The sequence below is a fragment of the Doryrhamphus excisus genome, chromosome 11 (assembly GCF_030265055.1).
Source record: "Doryrhamphus excisus isolate RoL2022-K1 chromosome 11, RoL_Dexc_1.0, whole genome shotgun sequence".
NCBI classification, from domain to species: Eukaryota; Metazoa; Chordata; class Actinopteri; order Syngnathiformes; family Syngnathidae; genus Doryrhamphus; species Doryrhamphus excisus.
In genome coordinates this window covers 5,661,511-5,686,937 of record NC_080476.1, presented here as the reverse complement: position 1 = coordinate 5,686,937, position 25,427 = coordinate 5,661,511, and the positions used below count along the sequence as shown (strand labels likewise).

The 25,427-nt window shown below is 40.8% G+C and overlaps 1 protein-coding gene across 4 annotated transcripts; it reads left to right on the top strand.

The window, feature by feature from the left end:
* Positions 1-853: 853 nt before the first annotated feature.
* On the top strand, positions 854-24,692 carry tbc1d8b (TBC1 domain family member 8B). Of its 4 annotated transcripts, none has more exons than XM_058087566.1 (21): positions 854-1,115; positions 3,638-3,748; positions 3,847-3,965; positions 4,971-5,196; positions 5,326-5,566; positions 7,200-7,407; positions 7,518-7,685; positions 7,760-7,921; positions 8,692-8,842; positions 9,370-9,584; positions 11,066-11,183; positions 11,606-11,891; positions 11,959-12,085; positions 12,161-12,259; positions 12,328-12,396; positions 14,716-14,956; positions 15,031-15,096; positions 18,975-19,067; positions 19,200-19,247; positions 19,321-19,418; positions 21,435-24,692. In XM_058087566.1, the coding sequence occupies exons 1-21, from the start codon at positions 989-991 to the stop codon at positions 21,840-21,842; spliced, it is 3,381 nt and encodes a 1,126-aa protein (XP_057943549.1). In that variant the 5' UTR covers positions 854-988; the 3' UTR covers positions 21,843-24,692. The 4 variants fall into 4 exon arrangements, with proteins under 4 accessions (XP_057943549.1, XP_057943550.1, XP_057943551.1 ...); XM_058087568.1 differs by having other exon boundaries at positions 981-1,128; XM_058087569.1 differs by lacking the exon at positions 854-1,115 and adding an exon at positions 1,240-1,878.
* Positions 24,693-25,427: the final 735 nt, after the last annotated feature.

Sequence of the window (25,427 nt, the reverse complement as noted above, 5' to 3'; positions counted from 1 at the left end):
ACTCATTCATTCATTCATTCATTTTCTACCGCTTATCCTCACGAGGTTCGCGGGGGTGCTGGAGCCTATCCCAGCCCTTCGTTTTGCAAAGGTAATAAAAACTAACAGAGTTCCGTATTTATTTCAGGCATTTTATTTCCTACTTAGGATGACAGAATTTTTTTTCCACAACAATTACTGAAAATGAAAGTGTTGACTTTTTTGTCATACTAGTTAATAAATGCATCCAAGTCCCCCCAAAATACTGTTAAAAAGTTTAAACCCCTGATATTCATCCTCTGGTACTGTTATAATTGTAGATGAAGTACACACACTGACAGTACCTCATAGTTTTTTTTTGTTTTGACCAAATTATGAGGTTATTTGTTGTGTTCTTCTAGTGAGGATAAGCGGCATAGAAGATAGATGGATAGATGGACATGTACATAAATTGTTTGATTTGAAAAGGCTTTGATAATTTGTTTGTAATTTGTTACGATATTATAGGTACGCTAAAGAAACTACACAACAATTAAAAAACTTCTGTTCGAATTTGTTAATAATTTTGATGCTTACAGGTCATAACCCCTACATGTGAAAAGCCCCAGGATGTGAATGACTCAGACATGATCGACATATAAAGACATTTTCACAAAATCCTTACATTTTCAAGTAAAAAATATCGGTATGCGTATCTGTCCCAATATTAGTTGTCTACTGCATTTTCTTGGTGTGGGATCGATGCCAAAATGTGCCGTATTGTCCATCCCTACTGTACTGTATTCATTTGTCAAGTCTGTTACGTTGGCTGTCATGGCGGCGCCCGACTATAAAAAAAAACTACAATCCCACAATGCTTTGCTCCAGGCGATGTTTCTTGTCGACGTGGGAAGGGAAGCATCCGGGCGGACGCAAACAAATTATTCACGGGTTTGGTGTGTGCTGCGTTGGAGGTAACCGTGACATGACAGGAGGATTTAACAGAGAAGCCGTGGACAGCATTTAAAACATGTGGCTCAAACCCGAAGAGATACTCCTGAAAAACGCCTTTAAACTATGGGTGACCGAGAAGGACCATGAGTATTTTGTGCTTCAAAGGAGGCGAGGGTACGGTGAGGGTGGAGGCGGCTTGACAGGTAACGTTAGCGGGTATGTTTTCACGCTTATCATGCATAGATGTTATGTTTCGAAGCTAGCAGGTTGTTTTCATGATCATAAACGGACATGCATGTGCTTGTCTGGCGCATTTTACCTATCACGGAACGACTGTGTGCTACTGTATAGCATGCTTCACATATACTGCAACAGGTTTTAAACAAATAGTGAAGAGCTGGATTCCCTTGTTGACAAGTACATTGTCAACTATCCATTTATCTTTTAATGTTTGCCATAGCATACAGAGAGTAGACACAAGGGTCACATAGAAAGTGCAGCATATGTTTGCATTGTTTATGCCTCCTGATTTGTGTCTGCAGCTATGCTCCAGGTTAGCTTGGATATTAGCCTCCAGTTATTGCACCAGAGAAGAAATATATCATTTAGAACAAAAATAATACCACAATGCATGTAACTGTGCTGCACAAGATATATATTTAAGAATGGTGGCTAACATGGGACATGAACAATCCAAAACCATACATGCACATACATGCACCATAAAACAAATGCAATGGGAAAATTAAAACTGTCGCAATCACATAACGCTGCAAGAATGCTAAACAAACGCTAAAAACACACAGAAATACCAAAACAACTGCATGAGAGACATGCTGCAAGTTCACAGAACAAAACAGAAGTTAGCCAGGCTATCGGGGAAGCCAGACCCGGGGGATGTCTGTCTTTTAAGAGCTGGATGCCCAGAAGGAACTTGGCTGACTTTTGAAGAAACTGAATGAAAAGGTACACTTTTGTTTGTCACAATATTATAGAGTACCTGCGATTGGCTGGCGACCAGTCCAGGATGTACCCCGCCTCTCACCTGAAGTTAGCTGGGATAGGCTCCAGCATACCCCAAGTGAGGATGAGCGGCATAGAAAATGGATGGATGGGCTATAAGGATGCAGCTAATGTAGGCCTAACTTCTATTTTCTTATGTGAACTTGTGGCATTGCCCTCATGTGATCATTTGCAATTGTTTTTTGCAGCATTTCTGTGAGCTTTGTGGTTTTCACAGTCAAAAATGGTGCAAAGTGCAACCAATGGTTGTCGAATTAACAGCATCCATTAAATTATTGATCATCTTTGACCTTTTTTAGATTAGATAGGACTTTATCGATCCGCCACTAGATACATGTAATTGTTACAGCAGCGTAACCTAAAGGCAAAAGCAGAGAAAACAAGAAAGTAGCATTGCAGATAATAGTCCTGTGATTAGTACCTCTGCCTCACAGCCAGGTGGTTCAGTGGATTTGAATCTCAGCTTGGACATCTCTGTGTGGCTTGCACCTCTAGTTTAACCAGTCCAGGGTCTGCCCCACCTTTTGCCCAAAAATTTACTGATTTTTTTTTTTACAGAAATTGTCCGATATTGATCGGTGACGGATCGATCAGAGTGACCCTAAAATTTACATATTCTTGAGTAGAGATCTGTTGAAACTCAGGACTTTGGGATGCCAGTACCGTGTCCGTAATTTATACCATCTGGGGCTCTTTGAGTGTCGAAATAAATAACAGATAATACATGGTAATGGAAAGTGTTCTCCATGAGGACAAATGAACCGTGCGTGCCTGCATTAATGATAGAGGTTAACCACTACTTCATCTAAAAGCGACTGTTGTGTGTAGCTGAAGCCCTCTCCTGCACCAGAGATGTCTGAAGCGTCTTTCAGGTGTTGAAATCTCTTCTCCTCAGTGAGATGGCTATTGTTGCCTCGAGATGAGAGCATGGTGATGCATTCTGTCATGTGATACGTTCATCAGCGAAAAGAACATACGAAGAAGTCCTTTATAGCAGCAAGTCCAGCACATTTATCTGCGAGTGAATTATTCATGGAGGCCATGTGGGAAAGAAGCTTTAAAGCCCAAGATATGATTTGTTTTAGTTCTGTAGCACTGATATTGAGCTCAGAATCACAGTCTGCTCTGTCAGCACGTGACACAATCTGGCATCCAAACATATTAAAGATTCATTTGAAGGTTATATACAGGCCATCGTTGGTCAGCATCACCTTTCTTATCATGTACTAGGAAGGTTGGAAAACCTGTAACCAAGCAGAATACAACTGCAATTTTAAGCACAGTGTATACTGTCCTGCCATTTAAAAAAAAAAATAAAATTCAATTCTGGCCACAATTAACTGAGGCCGGAATACCCAGGCAAGAACCCACACACTAGGAGAACATGCATACGCCACTGAGAGATGTTCCAACAGAGATGCGAATACACAATCCTCCCCCTCCTGAGTGTGAGGCCAACTTGCTAACCACTAAGTCATCGTGCAGCCCTTGGAGTGGGCCATGTGTTTAAAAACAGACATTTTTATGGCCCTATCCATTGCTCAAAGATTTTGGCCAGTCGCTGGTCGGTGTGGAACGTAACTCCTGCAAAAAGCGAGGATCTACTGTAGTCATTTCTCCTTATCTTTGCCTGAACATTCCACGTAATGCTGACACTGGCTTGTAAGTGTTGTTAAAAATATCACTCCACTCGATGTTTCAGGTCTCCTTGTGGGAACTCTGGACACGGTGCTGGACTCCACATCCAAAGTGGCTCCTTTCCGCATACTGCACCACACACCGGACTCACAAGTGTACTGGTCCATAGCATGCGGTATGCATATATAATATTGTTCCATTCTTGCTACAATGTAACAATAGCTGTGTCAAATGTTTTGTGATTGTCATTTCCTTTTCTTGATGTTGTATCAGGCGTCACCAAGGAGGAGATTGTCCAGCACTGGGACTGGCTGCAGCAGAACATCATGCGGACGCTCTCTGTTTTCGACTCCAGCGAGGACATCACCAGCTTTGTACAGGGCAAGATCAGAGTACGAAAAGTCAAGACAAAATGCCCATTTCAAACAATCATGTTTGTTGAGACATTGTATTCCACATATAAGCATATCCACACACACAAGGATATATTTTTAATTGCATTTTTTAATTAAACTGATATTGAAATTGACATGACCTAATACAGTGGAACATATGTTAGCGTCCGCCCCCAATGAGCTTAGTGTTTGGTTAACATTAAAATTTACACCAAAATTTTGCGGTTAGCCTACAATATGGCGTTCGTTTTGTCATGTTATTATACACTGTGTCAGTCGAAATGTGTTCTTTGTGTATTTTTATCATACATGTCCTTGTTAGCATACGTTGCTAATAAAATAGCAACCAGAAGTCAGCAACGTCACCCATTGATGATGTCATCAGCAGTTGACTCTCAAAAATATTAACAAAAACCTCTCTTTATAGTTTTCCATACACAAAACAATTATAAATGCATATAAATGACGACTAAAAAGGGCTAAATCAACAGTTATGGTTACTTTTACATTCATTGAAGACATGATTGTTCCCAAAGACACAATGTGGCAGCTAGATCAACACCTTTCATCTTCCTATTTTGTCATGAGTTATTTCTTGAATTCAGTGTTGTTTCTCACCTTCTTTATCAAAAATCGCGGCACTTTCTACTTTCTTTGGCTCCATTTTGGGTGATTAAGTTGAGAAGCACAATTGAGTTAAAGAAATAACTCATGGCAAAACGAAAAGGTGGTGTTGAAGAGGAAAATGTTGATCTCGTTACATTGTGTCTTTGGGAACAATCACATAAAGAATGATGTCTTCAATGAAGGTAAAAGTAATCTAAAATATTAATTTATCCCTTTTATTCATGATTTATATGTATTTATATTAATTTCTAATTGTTTTCTGCATGTAAAACTATATAATTGTAAAACCTCTTAATGATTTCTCATGGGAAAAATGTATTTGTTTAACGGCCCTTCAGGAACTGACCAAGGTTTTGCTGTATGTTGTATTTTCAGGGTCTGATCGCTGAAGAAGGAAAGACCTCCCACGTGCTGGAGGATGATCCCGAGAAGTTCAGAGAGGCGTACTTGAGGTTTCAAAATTGGTTTGCGCTGCCAGCGGAGGAAAAGCTGGTGACATATTACTCGTGCAGCTACTGGAAAGGCAAAGTGCCCTGCCAGGGCTGGCTGTACCTCAGCACCAACTTCCTCTGCTTCTATTCCTACCTGCTAGGAGCTGAGGGTAAGCACAGGCTCTGATGTTTATTTCCTGTTCGCCTTCATTTAGAACACAGCTGTAGGTGCTCACAGTACTGTTGATGTAATGATTGCATTTGAAGCAGACATTAATGGCTTTATGCTAAATCTTTAGTGAAACTGGTCATCTCCTGGGACGAAATGTGGAGGTTGGAGAAAACATCGAATGTGATCCTGACTGAGAGCATCCATGTGGTGGCTCATGGGGAGGATCACTACTTCTCCATGCTGCTGCACCTTAATGAAACGTTCGTCATCATGGAGCAGCTAGCTGACTATTCCATCAAGCGCCTGTTTGACAAAGAGGCCTTTGAGAAAGAGATTGCACTCTCTGACCCCCTGCAAATTACCAAGAGGTATCATTTATTGAATATTTGCTAGATTTTGTTTGTGAGTCATTATGATTGGTAGTATAGCTAGTGTAAATGTAGAGGGGCTGTTGTTTTTGCTCCATTCATCCATCCATTTTCTGTACCGCCTATCCTCACGAGGGTTGCGGGCATGTTTGAGCCTATCCCAGCTGTCTTTGGGCAAGAGGCGGGGTACACCCCGGACTGGTCGCCAGCCAGTCACAGGTCAAATATAGACAAACAACCATTCACACTCACATTCATACCTATGGCCCATACGAGACTTAATTCCAGCTCATCGGTTAAAGCATTCAGCAAGCGAGTCATATCACAACTAACTTCCATCATAATGCCAGAAAACACTGCCCACTGTGCAGTAGCAACACCTACACTTTACGCCGACCCATTTATTCCCACTATGCCACAGTGTGTTCAAAGTAGCCATACAATGAATGGCTTGCATTAAAAAAGACAATTCCAACCTATTATCAGAGCATCATAGTCACTTCATTGCAATACTGTACATATTACTGTTATTATATATTGTCACATCCATACTGTGCATACTGTTTATAATCTGTATATTCTGCAATAGCCATATTATAGTCATTTATATCCCTGTATATATCCTCACTGTATTATAGTCACAGCCTGTTATAGTTTGTACATAGATCTGTCCATTTACAGCTCTATTCTACTTCTACATTTACTTACTAATAAGGTCCTTATAAAATTGCACTTCTGGTCGGATGCTAACTGCATTTTGTTGCCCTGTACCAGTGACATGAGCAATAACAATAAAGTTGAATCTAATCTAATCATTCATGGGTGTTCGCAGTTGCAGAAATGTCTGCATCTGAACTGACTTTGTAAATACTCTAGTTCTACACAAGCTATGATTTATAGTAGTTGTGTTATGGTTATTGTGGTAGCAGCCACAGACTGCTGACGCTGATTAAACTGAGTTCAGCTCACTCAACCACATCGTGGCCGCCTATATGTTTTAGTAAGTAGGTCAGTCACACCCAGCTGACAAGCCAGTCCTGCACAAAATACACTCATTCCATGTTTAAAGAAGCACATGTGTGGGCAGCATATGTGTGCGTACAACTAGAGCCAGCCTTATCCAGTGTTGTGCCCTAGCCGAGAATGTGGCACCCCCTGATTAACATACGCTTACAATGTGACTATCCTTACCACATAATAAATGTCCTGTACGTAAGTGAATGAATAATATTTGTGACAAATGGCTGCACGGTGGACGAATGGTTAGCACGCAGCTTTGAGACCAAGGTTCATTTCCCCCCTCAGGCATCTCTGTGTGCAGTTTGCATGTTCTACCCATGCATGATTGGGTTTTCTCCGGGTACTCCGGTTTTCTCCCACATTCCAAAAACATGCTAGGTTAATTGGCGACTCCAAATTGTCCATAGGTATGAATGTGAGTGTGAATGGTTGTTTGTCTATATGTGCCCTGTGATTGGCTGGCGACCAGTGTAGCCCGCCTCTCGCCGGAAGATAGGCTCCAGCATACCCGCGACCCTTGTGAGGAAAAGCGGTAGAAAATGAATGAATGCATTGAGATGTGCCTGCAGATTTGTTGATGATGATGCTCATGACAATTTTTGTTCTCCTGCAGAGGCCTAGAAGCTCACGCAAAGAGTGAGCAGTTCCGGATATTTTTCAGGCTTCCCAGAGAGGAAAATCTGTTAGAAGTCCATGAGAGTTTCCTGTGGGTGCCTTTCAGCCATTTTAATACACTTGGCAAGATCTGTCTGTCTGAGAACTACTTATGTTTTGCCAGCCAGGACGGTAGCCAATGTCACATCATCATTCCAATGCGGGAGGTAAAACATCAAACGACATCACTTGATTTATTCCACTCTGACATTTTCTTCCTCCGCACTGAATTTGATGAAATGACTTCCTGTCTGGCCAACGCCGTGCCATCTTCCAGGTCGTAAATGTGGAGAAGCCTGATTCTAGCAGCCGCGCTTTAACGGTGTGTGTGCGGGGGAAGAGAGCGCTGCGTTTTACCGAGGTTCGGGACTACCAGCGTCTGGCAACCACGCTTCGCAGCAGGTGTGGGATCGCCGCCAGCCCTCAGCACTCCGCTTCAGCTGAGGTAAGACGTGACTTGACTCCTTGACATGGATGATATTCACGGGGTTCTTTCTAACATCCTTCCTCTCCACCAAGGTCATACGAGGCGAGTGTCAGTCGCTCATCAACCATTTTGAAGATAACCCAGACGATGTGACGCTCATGGTGGGCCAGAAAGACAGCAGCAAGGCAGTCAGCACTGAGGCTCTCATGACTGTTTTCCACCCTCAGGATGTTGAAAACCTTGACCCCAAAATGGTAAATGATACATTTAGGACATACCCAGGAAAGTGACTAATGACTGGAAGCCATGGGTGAAAGTGAGAACATGTATAAATATTATAAAAATATAGGTTTTTACCAGCAGTAGGTAATATATTTCATTAATCACGGATCAATCATGTTTAAATGATAATAAATAAGTCTCCCTGCACCCGTCACTTTCCCTTTTATTGGGGTTATTCAGTCTTTATGCATGAACACAATACAGTATTTTCATAGATATAGCACATAATGTTTACATACTTCTATGAAGTATGTTTTTTAACATTATTAGAGCCCTCTAGACAGGAAATAACACCTCTATAGTCACCTTTACACTCGTATTACCCCATTCTTTCATTCATTCATTTTCTACCGCTTATCCTCACGAGGGTCGTGGGGGGTGCTGGAGCCTATCCCAGCTGTCTTCTGGAGAGTACTGGGGTACACCCTGGACATATAGATATAGACAAACAACCATTCACACTCACATTCATACCTATGGACAATTTGGAGTTGCCAATTAACCTAGCATGTTTTTGGCATGAAACCGGAGTCCCCGGAGAAAACCCACGCATGCAAACTCCACACAGAGATGGCCGAGGGTGGAATTGAACTCTGGTCTCCTAGCTGTGTGGCCTGAACGCTAACCACTCGGCCGACAAGCAGCCTCAGTGCTTGTCAATTACATTTATGTCACATCCAGGTACAAAAAAAAAGTATCCATCAGAAGAGTCCATTAATATGTGTTTCCTTGTGTTGAACAGCTCAAAGAAAAAATGAAGGAGCAGTCTTGGAACATCCATTTTTCGGAATACGGACGGGGTACAAGTATGTTTTTCACCAGGAAGACACGCGACTTGATCGTCCGTGGTGTCCCAGAAGCCCTGAGAGGAGAACTGTGGATGCTTTTTTCAGGTATTTCTACATCAGGCATGCCTCTCAAGAAGAGCTGCAGAAAACAATGAAAAAAAAATTGTGTTTTTGATTGATGCTAATATTCGAACTGATTTCTGAATTTCTCATTTCGGCACTTTAGTTAGCATGATGGCTGTTACTCCCTCACTCCCCGTTATAGCGTTCCTTGGGTTGGCTCTGATGTTGAAACGCATTGGCTAGCTTCCATCAGCTTGTGAGAGAAGCAATCTCATTAATGAAATTACTGTTTTTTATTATGTGCATGACTGTATGGTGGAGTGAGTGAGCATGCCATGTTTTTGACTTGATTATTTTGTCTTTCTATTAATTTCTGGAAAAAAAGCTGTCCTTCCGGGAACTCCCATGAAGAATGAAGGCAGAACAAAGCAGTGATGAATCTAATAATAATGATAATAATGGTTTGAGAACATGGTTTGTTCGTGTGTAAACATGGTGCAGCCCTACTCTCAAGCAGATAAGGCAATTAACCAACATTATTCATCTTTTTTTCCCCCTATGTGGACAAGGAGCTGTAAACGACATGGCCACTCATCCCGGCTATTACACAGAGCTGGTGGAACAGTCACTGGGCACAAGCACGCTGGCGACAGATGAGATCGAGAGAGACCTTCATCGGTCTCTACCTGAGCATCCTGCCTTTCAGAGTGATACTGGAATATCCGCTCTCCGTAGAGTCCTCACCGCTTATGCCTACAGAAACCCTAAAATTGGCTACTGCCAGGTAATGGAGGGCTATACTGCCAAACAAATTTAGTTTAGAAGAAAGAAAAAATTTGAGCAGCACTACCTTTTTCATTCCCTTATGAAATTATCCATCTATAAGCGAGGGAATACGCTACATAAACTCACTCTTTGAGCCGAGCGTCGGGAATAAAATTCAATATGAAATATTAAATACGTCACATCGGTCCTTGTGAAAATACTCAGCCTGTTGGTCTTTTTATATTCCAATATTGGCTGGAGGAATAAGTACTCTGAAACATCAATCAACTGCAATAAAACACTAATTTATTTATACAAAAAGGAAAGGGTCACAAAGGAAAAGTCGCCACAAAATGTCATTACTGCCACCGAGTGGTCACCACGAGGTACAGCGTCAACTTCTACTTACTAATTTGTCAGAAAGTAAGTATTAATCATTAATTAATGATTTCACTTTGATATAGCCATGAATAAAGGGATCAGTGTTTATGCACTGGGAGATGTGAGTCACTAGCTGTCAAAATAGTCTTTATTGTCATTGTATACAGACTAGATTTGCGTGTTCGGCCTGACCGTAAAAAAAATAATATACAGAACATTTATAGCCTGCGCTCACTCTGCGTGTTGGAGTTTTGGGTGTGGAGTTTGCGTGTCTCAATGTGCGCAAGTGGGTTTCTCCAGGTTTCCTCCCACATTCCAAAAACATGCTAGGTTAATTGGTGACTCCAAATTGTCCATAGGTATGAATGTGAGTGTGAATGGTTGTTTGTCTATATGTGCCCTGTGATTGGCTGGCAACCAGTCTAGGGTGTTCCCTGCTTCTCGCCCAAAGTCAGCTGGGATAGGCTCCAGCGTACCCACATGAGGATAAGCGGTATCGAAAATGGATGCATAAAGACATTAAAAAAATGAAAAGACAGTTGTAGTACCCCCTTTGCTCTATTGGTGGCAACAGTGTTGCTTTTTGCCAATGATGATCTTTTTGAATTATGATAATGCTCCATAACAATTACTTGCTCATCTTGTCTAAAATACTGTATACCGGCTGGAATCACTGCATTACTTGATAAAGTAGAATAATACAATGTCAAACGCCCCCTTTTATGTGAAAGCACAGAGCACAAAGCCAATTTGTTAACCACCGTCACAATAGCGTTTAATTCCGGTTGGGGAATTTAGGGTTTAATTTCTTTTAAAAGCAGCATTATGAGCACAACGCCTGGTTTGTTAAGCCACTTTCACAGAATACCCCAACTGTCTGTCTGCGGTCTCCACCACCTGAAAAATGCACACTGATAAGATTTTACTTTTAGCTGTAAATGACAATACATGAGATTACTGTGGTATATTTTTACAACCTCATTGTAGTGAATTGATCATTTCATTCAAACCATTAAAGCTACAGTACGTATCTTAAGCCAAGGAACAAATGCATGCTTGTGTGTCACCTCTCTAAAGGCAGTGTGTCTTTTTAAAAAGTGTCTCATATCTCCTGCTCAGGCCATGAACATTCTCACGTCTGTGTTGCTGCTCTATGCCAAAGAGGAGGAGGCTTTCTGGCTTTTAGTGGCTGTCTGTGAAAGGATGCTGCCAGATTATTTCAACCGGCGAATTATAGGTGAGTTAAAGGGCTGTGTTTCATCACCTAAATGTCATTGACTGGTGCCCAAGGCTCCTGGGGTAGGCTCTAGCACACCAGTGACTAATGAATTTGGTTCTGTGCTGACATACATAAATGGTAATGTCCAGACTCGCAAACTAAGTGGCTTATTGTTGTCTCATTTCAGTGCTAAATTCATGTAGATTCAGTCACCTGCAAGGTGTGGGAAGATTATATTGCTTTTTAAACTTGCACGCTAACAGTAGTGCTCAGTTTCAAAACGTGCACAACTATTTAAATTTATTGTTCTGTGAACTTGCATGGCACAACATTTTTTTTCAGAATAAAAAGTCATAATTGGTATGTTTTCCTTTTTTAAAGTACAGTACTAGTTTGGGCCTGGGTAGTTTCAGGCTTGATGTGTCCATGGTGTTCTTCAGGTGCTTTGGTCGACCAGGCTGTTTTCGAGGATCTGATTCGAGAGAACCTCCCCCAGCTGGTGGAGAACATGACAGACCTGAGTTTCTTCTCGTCCGTGTCCTTGTCTTGGTTTCTCACGCTCTTCATCAGCGTACTGCCCATCGAAAGCGCAGTGAACGTGGTGGACTGCTTTTTCTACGACGGCATCAAAGCCATTTTGCAGCTCGGCCTGGCTGTGCTCAACTACAATATGGAGGCTCTGATCAGCTGCCACGATGATGCCGAGGCGGTCACCATCCTCAACAAGTATGTCGTGTTTCCCATAAAGCTCCTCTGAATTCACATTTGACTCATCCTTGCTTTGCCTTTTTAGATTTTTTGATAGTGTCACAAACAAAGACAGCCCGTTGCCACCAACAGTGCAGCAAGCCCCCGTGACTAACAACGATAAATCCCACTTCAAAGTAGACATCAGTGAACTGATCCGAGAAGCCTATGAGGTTCCGCAGCGATTTATTCCGTTTTTTCTTTACTCTGGTTAGCATGTGAGTGACTGATCACCTTTTGCGCACTAGAAATATGGCAGCATTCGCTCGGAGGACGTTGAAAGTTCACGAAAGAAGAACAAGCTGTTTGTGATCCAGACACTGGAGGACACCACTAAGCAAAACGTTGTAAGTGACCACTGCATTCCTTCTATGATGCTTCTGTGACCTGTCAGTAAGGATGGATTTGTTTGCAGATTCGTGTGGTATCCCAAGAAGTCAAATTTACTCCAGCCCAGCTTGATGAACTGTACAATTTATTCAAAGTGAGTACACTCCAAAAGCAAAAATAATATGGTAAACACCTTTTAGTATTGTGTTTTTTCAAAACCATAAATCGCATCAGTCAAAAAATGCATCATATACAGTAATCCCCTCATTCATTGGTTCCAGACATGAAAGTGATAAGTGGAATATTTTTGTAGTTGGAGCATAGGAAACCTGTCTACGACCTTCAAAATACAGTATTTAGGATTATTAGATCCCTCTAGACATCTTACCCAATATCTATCCATCCATTTTCTATATTATCGTGGGCATGCTGGAGCCTATTCCAGCCATGTCCAGGCGAGAGGCAGGGTACACCCTGAGCTGGTCGCCAGCCAATCGCAGGGCACATATAGACAAACAACCATTCCAATTAACCCTAGCATACATATTTTTGGAATGAAGAAACCGGAGTACCCAGAGAAAACCCACGCATGCACGGGGAGAACATGCAAACTCCTCACAGAGATGCCCGAGGAGGGAATCGAACCCTGGTGCATGCTAACCACTCCATTTCCCAATATAATAGACATCTTTGACACTCACACATTAGAATTGACAGCGTAGTTTTTGTGGTGGCTATTGTCTCATCCATGTAACATTACTGTAACCGAGTGACCAGTGTCGAATACTACTGTAATACCGCTGTGGTCAAAGAGAGTCACGATACACTTCAATCACGTTATTAACAAGCGGAGAACACATATGCAGTGGACATTCACACAGGCGCTGCTGTCACAACTCACACAAACACGGTCAACTCCAGCTTGCTTATGTCACTTTATATTTGTATTTCCGTTCATTTTTTATGCTTGAAAATGATTAATTTAGACCAAGAGTATGTACAATTTGCTTAAGTATGCATATTCGACTACGAAAGAGTCATTAATATTTGAAAAGGAGAGATGTTCGAACCGCAGTGTAGTGAGAGACGAGTCTATAAGTCACACTGGACTGTAAGTCACATCTATTTCACTAAATTCAAGCCTACGATGTTCTGTGTTATTCAACTGCATAACACAGAACAACAGGCTAAATAGCTGTCCGGGTTTTAGCATTTAATTAGGACAAGTCTTGTCACATACCAAAATAATATATGTAAAAATGAATATATTCCTTTGAAAACACAAACAAACAAAACAAGCTACAAAAAACATCACAAGATAAAGTCAGTGTGCCTTGGTGTATGACTCCCGTGATCTGGGAGGACTCCATTCATACGTCTCAGCAATGACTCAAATAACTAACTGATAAAATCATCTGGAATAGTAAAACAAAAACAGCCATGCACGAATCCCTGACTTCATCAAGATTCTGTGGTTTCATCTCCCAAGCCTCTTCCTTCATCTAACCCCAAACATGACAGGCTTTTATGCTGCATGTAATTGATATTGGCGCAATGCCACAGCAAAATAAAAGCTTTAAAAAGCCACACTTTAAAAATGAGAGAAAAGAAAAATGTTTTTTTTAAATGTGAAAACAAAGTTCATCTATTGTATGAATGGGTATTTATGCTATATAGATACATACTGTATATGGTCTACTATTTATGCACATATTGACCACAATTATTCATGTTTTTTTTCATTCATATTGTAACCGCTTATCCTCACAAGAGTCGTGGGCGTGCTGGAGCCTATCCCAGCTGTCTTCGGGCAAGTGGCAGGGTACACCCTGGACTGGTCGCCAGCCAATCACAGGGCACATATAGACAAACAACCATTCACACTCGCATTCATACCTATGGACAATTTGGAGTCGCCGATTAACATTAATGTTTTTGGAATGTGGGAGGAGAAAAACCTGGAGAAAACCCACACACGCACGGCAGGAACATGCATCCACACTTCCTCATTATCACCGATGCATTCATGGACAACAATGTCTTAATTTTGCGTGTCTGTGTGGTCTAAATAAACGGATAGACAAAGAAAAAAAATGATTGGACATTCTTAACTCTCAATAATGCAGTGCTTTTCAAATAGTGTTGGGGCGTTAGGCTTTCATTTTAATGCAGACCTGCCAACATGTACAGACTTATAGTACTCCACATGCAATTCGACTATTAAATAGGCTTGTATGCACCATTTTGTTGCATTTTCCTGGTTCAGTCTGTACAGTACAGATAAATGAATAAATGTTATCAATATTATCAGTTTCTCTCGAAAAAATGTCGGCCCCTTAGGGGGGGCATGACAGAAAATAATTGGGACGCACTACACTCATGTAACCCTTACTGCGGGAGTACAATTTGATACATTGAAGTATGCTCATAAGTCCCAGAAAATATGTCTCCAAAAAAATCTATTTAATTTCAGAGGCAGCATTTTCTCAGCTGCTACTGGACCATGAAAAGCCCCGCACTGCACCATCACGACCCGAGCCTGGCGTACTTAGAGCAGTACCAGCTGGGCTTTCAGCAGTTCACGGTGCTCTTCTCCCTGCTGGAGCCTTGGGCTTTTTGCACCAACAAAAGCACCCTTTCTCTTTGGGTTTTCCGCCTTATCGACGAGAACCAGGATGGTTTAGTCAACTTCAAGGAGTTCTGTTGTGCCCTGGGTGAGTGTTCGCACTTCATTGCCTGTAGCTTTTATTCACATTTGTCCTCTAACATGTTCTTGCGTCTCCTGTAGATACTTTGTACTGTGGGTCTTTCACAAATAAGCTTAAATTCCTCTTCAAGCTGCATCTGCCACCAGGTACGTGATCATCAAGCATCTTCATGACTTGAATTGTTATTCTTTATTATTAATTTAATGTTTCCTTCATGTTGCGTTCATGCATGACATATTGTGTTTAGAATGTTACCAGCATTATTGAAGTTGATTCTTATTTGTGAATTTATTCTTTGTTGTTGTTTGTAAGTGGACATGTTATTTTAGTTGACTGTTGGTCATGAGCACAAAGCATGTGTTATTCCAGCTTTTATGTGTTTATTTTTGTTCAAAATAACTTGAAAGGTTCTGATTGGATTTGGATTAAATGTTCAGGAATTGTCGGAAATGGGATATGGAAGAAGTGATTAAAGTTTGGGGGTGATCTGGGTCACCGTCTCGAGCCAGAAATTCTTAAAAAGGATTCTTTAACATTGTGAGATATGACCATTTTGGCATTTGTGCATATACTGTAACTCCACAAAACATGGTCAAGTTTTCCAACGGGTTTTACAAAATATCAAAGACTGGTCCAAAAAAAATGTAGGAACTGTCAGGGTGGGCGGGTACGAGAAGCAGGGTGCACTTTCAATGTTTGTGCAGACGTGCCAACATGTACAAGTTTATAGTACTCAACATGCAATTTGACTTGTATGCTCTCCATTTTGTTGCATTTTCCTGGTTTCAGTTTCAAGTTCAGTCTGTACAGTAGAGATAAATGAATAGATATTATCAGTTTCTCTGGTATTTCATATCGGGGGCAGCACTGGCTTAAGGGAAGATCTGCTGCCTGTATCAGTTGATATTAGCAATAAAGATAAGTGCTGGTGGTAGTGGCTCAGGAGTCGTCCAGAAACCGGACTCTTTGGTGGTTTGTACCTCGCTTCCGTCATCCCGGTCACTGTTGTCCTTGGGCGAGACACTTCACCACCACGCACATCCAGTGCTGCCACACACTGGCATATGAATTTGAATGACTCTTTAGGCGCTACAGTATATTGGATATCGGTAAGAAAGTCATTATGGACTGAACATGTTGTTTTTCAACAACCATGAAGAAGTCAGATGCCTTCTAGTCTGTATTAACATGTTATGGACAAATGTCTTGGGACTTTTTAGTCCATTGATGAACCAATCAAGGGACTTAATTGTTCTCCTCACAAAGACAAATATTGTTACAGTGTAGCAAATAGTGCAGGCAACACAGGAGCAGCAGAAAATGAAGCCGTTGTTGTCATGCCAGTGATCAAGCCCATATCAGCGGGAGCAGTGTTTATTCAGTGAGCACATTGCCCAGGGGAGGGAGTCTGTCCTTCAATGTGTGTCTCTCATCTGCATGATTGGCACCGTGTACTTGAAAGCAGCGCCAAGAATAGCCCATGTGGGGTAAAAGATCTCTGTCCCGGTAACAATAGCTGTGAAGGCATTTTATGAGGACAAAGTGTTGAATTTACAGCGGACAGCTTGGTAGATTGCGGCCACGTGAGATTCTCGATACTTCTTCACCATCCCGGCTAGATGGTCACGGCCTGTTTGTGGCACGAATACAGCTCTTAATTAATATACATAATGAGTTGTTGAACTAGCGTTCCTCAATCAGCCATGGGAAAAATTAATAGAATCGTTATTCTTTTAAACGTATGTGGACAGTAATCCCTCGTTTATCATGGTCAATTGGTTACGGACACGACTGTGACAGTTGCATTTCCGGGGAGTACGACTCCTTATTAATAAATATAACATTTTCGTTGCTGGAGCATAGAAATTATGACCTTATTGATACGGTTTTTAACATTACTAGAGCCCTCTAAACATGAAGTTACACCCCTATAGTTACTTTTACACTCATATTAGCCAATATAGTGGACATAATAATAGGAAATACGTCATATTAGACATAAGTAAGACCCAAGTTCGATTTCCCCCTCTGGCATCTCTGTGTGGAGTTTGCATGTTCTCCCCGTGCATGCGTGGGTTTTCTCCGGGTACTCCGGTTTCCTCCCACATTCCAAAAACATGCTAGGTTAATTGGTGACTCCAAATTGTCCATAGGTATGAATGTGAGTGTGAATGTTTGTTTGTCTATCCGTGCCCTGTGATTGGCTAGCGACCAGTCTAGGGTGTACCCCGCCTCTCGCCCGAAGACAGCTGGGATAGGCTCCAGCACTCCGCGAACCTCATGAGGATAAGCGGTAGAAAATGAATGAAAGACTCACGTGTTAGCATTCCTAGTGGCCAGTGTAGAATACTAGATATTATGTCTTTGAATAGGTCTTGTCTAGTTCTGTTCATTTTGCCATTTTTGTGCTTAAGTGTTTAATTTACACCAAAAATACATAAAATGTACTTACTGTTAGTTGTGTCACGATACACTTAGCTCACGAAACGAGACAATACACCATATTGGGTTCGTAGGGACGAGATAAGATGATTTTAACATTATTTTTAAGAAAGCTAAAATGACTAAATATTGGACTGGGGAAATGTACTCACGAAAAAAGTAACTATGCATGCATGATGCTTTTAATTGGTGAACTATGGTGAAATATTGGTGAAATAATGACAATACTACTAATCATTTGTATGTAGTTTTGTCAACACATGTCAAATAAATTGCAGTACATCAGTTTTATTTTATGGTTAAAAAAAAGAACTACAGTTCCCATGATGCATAGAGTGTGCTACCAGGAAGTAGTAGAATAGATGTATTAATAGAGTAATAGATAATAGAAGTAGTGTAATAGATGCTACTATCACATGTTTTGATAGAAGCCTTGATCATGTTTTGATCTGACAAATCTTAAGTAACTTTGATCAAATGTAGAATTACTAGGGTTCTGCTTGGACATGTTGAACTCCGAGGTCGGGGGTGGAAGCCACAAGTGTTGATTGAGTAAAGCTGCGAAATTCAACCCATTCATTCATTTTAGATGTGGATCTCTCTGTGTGAACTTTGTGTTCGTCCATGTTTTTTTCCGTGTACTCCGAGTTCCTGCATTCAAAATGTCTTTGTTCGCTTAACTGTAGACCATCACCCTTGAATGTCAGTGTGAATAGTTGTTTATCTATTTGTGTCCTGTGATTGACTGATGATCAGATCAGGGTATACCCTGCCTCTGGCCTGGAATAGGCTCCAGCTCACATGTGACCATGAACAGGATAGTAGTGGATTAGGAGAACAGATTTAACAGTTAGTTGCAGTAAAAAGATACAACAAACTGCCATTTGGGCCAAATAAAATGACTGATGGTCAATGACAAGGAATGGATATTAAAACTGTTGCTAAACACCTTTTTAACTGTGAGTAAATCCTACGTTTTTGTAATGCAACATTCTCCTTTGGTTGCATGCATGCATTAGTGGCTCGAGTCCTACATGGGCCAGGCCGAGGGTGGTATAAAATGTTTGCAGCTCGCTCGAACACAAGTGCCCTCTAAATCGCAACAGACAGCAGGTTCCTGCAGTTCTCCCGATCGCCGTTAATCATAGTCGCCTATCATGTTGTTTACCCCGGCAACGCATCCAATGTCACTGCTTCCTTGTGCTGATTGGTGTTCCCATCAAGCACACAAAATTATATGCATATGTGCTCCCACAGCATATATGCATAAATTCAATCCATCAGCATAGAAAATGGATTTTTCTATGCTGTTTATCCTCAGTAGGGTCACCTGGGTATGCTGGAGCCTATCCCAGCCAACTTTAAGCGACAGGTGGCGTACACCCTGGACTGGTCAGGCTTAACTTCCAAATCATTGAGTCTAGTCATGCTCCAAACTATACCCTGTAGTCTGTTTGATGTGAATAAGTAGGCAGCGAGCCTATGAGCAATGTTTTCCTGGTTGCTATTTTCTTCCTGATGCTCCTCTGTTTCTTCATCCTTCATCCTGTCTCTCAGTACACTTACAATCAGTCTATTCTAGCTTTCACAGGTGGCCCTTTGCACGTACAGGAACCAAGACTCCCCAACTTTTTCCCAGCTGCCGAAGACTCTCCTCACTTGACTAGACTTCCTGGTCAGCCTCTTTACTGCTTCTTCCTTCTTCCTCACTTTCCCTTTCCTTAAAGAATCCTCCGCCCTTCAATGTATTGATTTTCCTCTGAGAGGTTTTCTGAATGTGGTTTGCTCACTTGTTTATATTTGACAGAATATGAACTTCCAGAAGATGGTGTGATTAAGAAAAGTCCAGAGAGAGGTATGTAGTAAAATGGTTTGTACAAATACACACGTGTGTGTGATTGATTGATTGATTTGTGTGAAATGGACAGGTAGAGGAAAAGTGGATCTGCAGGCCTACCTGAAACAATGGCAGAATGAAATACTTAGGAAAGAGGAAGCCATCAAGGACCTCCCTAGAATTAATCAGGTAAGTCGGTGTGTTCTCTTGTTCACATCTTTACATTATTGATGATGTTAAAAATATTTATCAGTTAGTTCATTAAGGTGCGGGGTTGACTTTGAGTCTTGGTACGTGGCCGCATGTAATGGTTTAATTTCATTTGAACATGCATCAGGTTGCAGTTGCGTGCATCACATAAACAATTCACAGTTCCACATGTCCAAAAGGAGTAGGAAGAAGTAAAGCTTATTAAATCCTACCCCTTTATCTGGTACTTAACAGTATCAGTATATCAGTAACTGTTACATTTGTTCACCTCCTGCCTTTCCGATATATGTAATTATTTATTTTTGTTATTATAAAGTTTTTGTATTATTTTAATGTAATTTTTATTTATTTATTTATTTGACACATACGAATTACAAGGTGATATGACCATACAATGACATAATGTGTACCATAGTAAGTGTCAATATAGTGATATATATAGCACATCATGACTGGTTCAAGACTCTTCATCCTTGTATTTAGCAAACATCAACTGCTTGTATTGTTTCTTGAATTGGCTCATCGTTGTGCATTGTTTGACTTCCTTAGTGTAGCCAGCTATCTCATCAAACAAAGTTATTTTTCCACCATTTGGCCTATCATCCACACAAGCCCGCAGTTATTTGGTCGTAAAAATGAAGGCCAAAAAAAAAACCAATCTAATTATGTGTTGGGTATGGACGCCAATAACCAGTTTTATGTTTCCCAGCGTCACTACCTGCGACAAAGTATGCTGTGACCTCACACACGCGACCTGTGTTTACATCAGAAATAACATGGATGCTCTCACAACTGTGTTGGTTGTAGCTATTTTTCAACCGCTAGTTTTACTTGCGTGTATTTGCAAACCCAAATATTGCTTCATTTTAAAGAGCAGAGGCGGAGAAACACTTTGAGGTCAGCCATCTTCGTTCAAATAACAATTTCAAGTCTGAGGCATCCTCCTTTTAGCAGACTCTGTCTCCAATTGGCAAGATTCCCAATCAACAGTTTCTTGCGATTTGTTAACAACGTTGAGAAGTAATTCTGCCTCCTTGTCAGTCCACACAAATGAGTTGTGTTTTATGTTTGCGGAAGTGACAGGATGACAGAGGATGATTCTGATTGGATAGAATTGAAGGAAATACTGCCGCCTGCAGGATTGGTATGCTTATGACTGTGGTTCCCAATGCATGTATACGGTTACATGTGGATGCATTTTGTTTTTTTAATACGAGGTTGTGTGGACACCATAAACGGAGAGGGGAAAATATATAATATATAGTATATAAATATAATATAAATATATATATATATAATATTGTGCCCTGTGATTGACTGGCGACCAGTCCAGGGTGTACCTCGCCTCTCGCCCGAAGACAGCTGGGATAGGCTCCAGCACCCCCGCGACCCTCGTGAGGAAAAGCGGTAGAAAATGAATGAAAGAATGAATGAATGAATGAATGAATGAATATATATAATATAAATATATAAATACCCTGCTACATGTGGACAAGGTCTTAATTCAAGACTATTCTACAATCCGTAACCTTCCTCCATGTGCTCTCACTTCCTATGTTGCTGTCGATTGTGTATTTACATGCAAAAGATCCACACCGAGCTCTTTTAATTGTGTATTTACATTCAAAAATCCATGCAAAATGCACTTCTGCCACCTTGTAGCCGTTTTTATGGCTTAAAACTGTTCATTTAGCAAGCACAAAAAACATAAATGACATGTACTGTAAATACATCAGGTCTTCACAAAAACATATAAATACATCTTTGGTACTGAGTGAGTTAATATTGAATCCTACTTGGTGGAAATTCACTTATCGCGATCGGGTCTGGTACTAATTAAGCGTGATAAATGAGAAATGGCCGTATTTCAAGGAGACCTAAGTTACATTTGAAACTCTAATTAAAAGCTCAACTTTAAGACGTAACCAATATGGATATCTCATTAATGATATTACTAAATATATATCTAGCTGAATATCTTTTTTTTAATCTCAGGCCCAGTTCATTCAGTTCTCGAAGGCCTTGTACAACATCTTCCATGGCGACCCAGAGGAGGAGTCCTTGTACCGTGCCGTGGCCCACGTCACCAGCCTCCTTCTGAGGATGGAGGAGGTGGGCCGGAGGCTGCAGGAGCCCAGCAGCCCGGCCTCGTCCACAAAGTCCACTCCCGTGGCTACGGAGGACGAATCTCCTCCTACCACCGAAAGCTCGGCCACCTCCAGCCCCCAGGAGGCGGGTCACGAGCTCGCCGAGATGGAGTGGTCGTTTTCGTTCGAGCAGGTCCTGGCGTCGCTGCTCAACGAGCCGGCGATCGTCAGCTTCTTTGACAGACATGTTGACATTCAGAATAAACTGACGCAAGCCCAGGCGGCCCAGCTGAAGCTAACAGGAAATAACAAGTGAATGGACGCATGAGGGAATCATCGGTAGAAGTTCAAGAGCAGGTTTTTAAATGGCTGACTGTTGAGGAGACATCAGATTCGAATCAGCGGATGTAGGGCAAAAAGGGCTGACATGCAGATCCAATTTTCAAGGTGCATGCGCACAGGGAACACCTTTTCACCTTCACTCGCTTGTGCCACGGCGTCCTCATCTGTCTATCAACAGTATTCTCCACTCCCATTGGTGGTCACTCACTGTGTTGAGTTTTAGCTCCATGATGCTGCATTTCAACAGGGTCAGGCAAAATGATCTGACACATTTGTAGGTTAAATAAAAGGCAAATAAAGTAAAGAAACAAAAAAGTTTTATTTTCGAAAAATATACATATAATGCCATTCTGTTATATTACGTTTTAAAAATGAAATTAGTTCTGGCGGTGCGAGGTGGGCCGGTTGATTTTGGTTTCAATGCATATCCAGTAGCTCTGAAGTTGGTACCCCATAACAAGATGGTGTTTCCAGCTGGTACGGGATCATGTCTACCAAGATTGAAGTGCAAACGTAATGCTCGTTGTGTTGCAGTTACAGATTGGTTTGTTTTGATTAACGTTTCCACAATGAAAGCGCGATGCTCACCAGTCCAATTCATGGCAGCAACTGAAAAACAAATGAAAAACAATGGCATTATATGTACTTTTCGAAAATAAAAACACTTTTTTGTTTCTTTATTTTATTTGCCTTTTATTTAACCTACAAATGTGTCAGATCATTTTGCCTGACCTTGTACATTGCATGCACACCGGTGAGCTCTTATAGTATATTGTGTAAGAAAAGTACTGTTTGCCAGTGATACTTTGTGCAAATACACCTAATGTGTCTGGTAAATTTGATAAAGTAGTGCTTAAAAGAATAGAAGACATTTCTTTTAAACCCTGAAGCATATTGAGATAGAGGGCAAGCTAATATGCAACAGCAGAAAAAACAAAAATGACAAATATGTGAAAAATTGTATTTTAATTTTTTTTAAAGGACATAATATAGTGAAAGCATTCAATATGTGAATGATGAATTATTCATTCATATTTCGGCTGGTGATGGAGTGATGTTTTGCTGTGTTTACGCACAACCTTGCTCATGCAGAAGAGAAAGTAGATTTTAGATCCCAAAGAGCTGGTAAGGGAAGTATGGATTTTTCATCTAACTGTACATCACTACTGTTTGCTTTACAGCAGTGGCGTGCCATGCATTATGTTTCTGGGCTCTCGGTAGGGACATAATTATCCAAACCACTTATAACATACAAAGACATAATATACAAGGAGTGGCATTACACAAAGGTACTAATAACGTGACAAAAATATACATAATGCTAAGAAAATACAGAGATACTGATTATTTAGAGCCTAAATCTTTCCATGTGCTCTCATCAACTGAATCTGAAGGCCCTCGACCGATTACAGAGACATGCCAACACATAAACATTCACGTGCTGGAATTAGTGCAGCAAAGAAACACGCCAGGAAATGAAGATGACATTTCATTCATAGTAAAATGATGGAATTCTACTAGAATTGAAGTTGTATATGTAGGTCAGTGCTTCTGACGGCCCACCACTGCCATACAGTATCGAGCATCCGCTGTACTGTAAATGACCCATGTGATGTACTGTATTTAGCGCAGTGTATGCTGATGCGTGTTATGCTGTAATCCTGCATCTTTTCAGTTCTTATTATGCAGTGAGTCAGGCCAAGCCCTCAGAAGGATGTTTCTTAATTTGCAAAACCATCTCACACACACATCTGTCAGTATCACCGGTACCAGTGCCACCAGTCCGGTGGCCCATGTTGACTCTGCGAGTTATTGATTATTATCAGGCTGCATGTCTCTAACGGCTATTGAAGGATATTTTACTTTAATCAAATCTCAGGGTGTCATTTGTGTACATTTAATGGCTGTTCTATCCTGAGATACATATATATGTATATATATATATATATAGTATATGACTGAGTTGAAGGTGGATTCCAGAAAACTCAATGTGGCGCATGTGTAGCAGTTTCCACATTGTCACGTTAGCCTTCAACAACAAGCATAGGTTGCGTTGCTTACACTCGCTTTATTTGCTGCTGCAGTTGCACACTTATTATTACACTTATCATTATGCTATGTTTAAAAGGTTCCGGACGCGTGACTCATCCCTTGAGGCCAAATAGAGACATTTAAAAGAATTATTTCTTTTTTTGTGGGAAAAGACTGTTCTAGAAGCTTTTCGAGTGCTTTTTTGCATTTATTTGTTTTCTTATAGCATTCATCATCAGTGCCGCAATTGCAAGTGATACAAACCAGCATCACCCATTACAACGAATGATGGATACAGTATGTCGTAAATGTTTGCGTGTATACTGTATAAAATATATATAAACATCCCTTAAAGCCATAGAATTCATTATTGCAGTAGGACGGCTTCCCTGAAGAATAGATTTTAAAAAATGAAGTCATACAGAAAATATATTTACTATATTGTGGAGATTTAAAGCTAGATATTACACGTTTGTAATTGTCCATGACTGAAATGCCTTGCTGTGTGAGGATTTGATGTTTTCATTTCTTATTAGCTGTGTCGCGCATTTCACTACGGGAAAGGGAAACATTTGATTTAACTGGGCATTGATTTCCAGCTTTTGTAGGTTTTTTTTGGAGACCTGGATGACCTAATATAAGTGCAGCAATGAAAGTATTGATTCTGATGGCTGCAGTATTGTTTGATTCATCAAGTGAAATTATAGTATGCTATTGCTTAATGTGTGACTTGCTTATGCTCGATGATGTTTTTTTTTTTTCATTGTTGTTCAAAATAAAGCAGAATAAAGAGTAGTCGTTCTTTAAAGGTCAGGCTGTTGATCATTCTTCAATTCTTTGTATTGAGTTCTGGACTCCTCTCGAGCAGCCACACACAATAAACCGCACAGAAAGCTTTCTAGATCTTCCATAATCTGCACCTCTTTTTGCAGTGTTTCCATGGACTTGTTTAATTTATTCCACCCCTGGCCCTCGTCTAGGTAAGCCCACTCCACTGTGATTGGTCACACTCCCAAGTGCTCCTGAGGACTTCTGGATACATAGCTCTGTGATTACAAATTGATTTCATTGCATGAATTAACAGTATAATTTGTTGTGGCTTTTGTTTGCAGTATGTGAAGAAACAAACATGCATAGGATTAAAAAAAATAAAGAAAACCATTCATATTCAATATTCTATAATTCCACTCGGGCAATACATCATTGTAAACAGTGAGCAGTTTTAGGTGGTGAGGAATGCCATAGTTTTCTTTGATCATTCTCACGTTTCATCTAAAAAAAATGGAAATTAACTGAACTTTGAACTAGTTCAAAATTTAAAATGGTGAACTATGAATGTCAACTATTCATATTTATACTGTGTGAACTGAACTTGAACTAGTTGATGAGAAATATGAACTTCCACAACACTGAACTGCTGCAGTACAAGTGCATGTAAATGGAACATTACGGAACATAAAGTGCAAGTATTTGAAGCTAAGACCTTGAAGGGGACCTGTTATGCTCTTTGTATTGAGTTGTGGAGAAA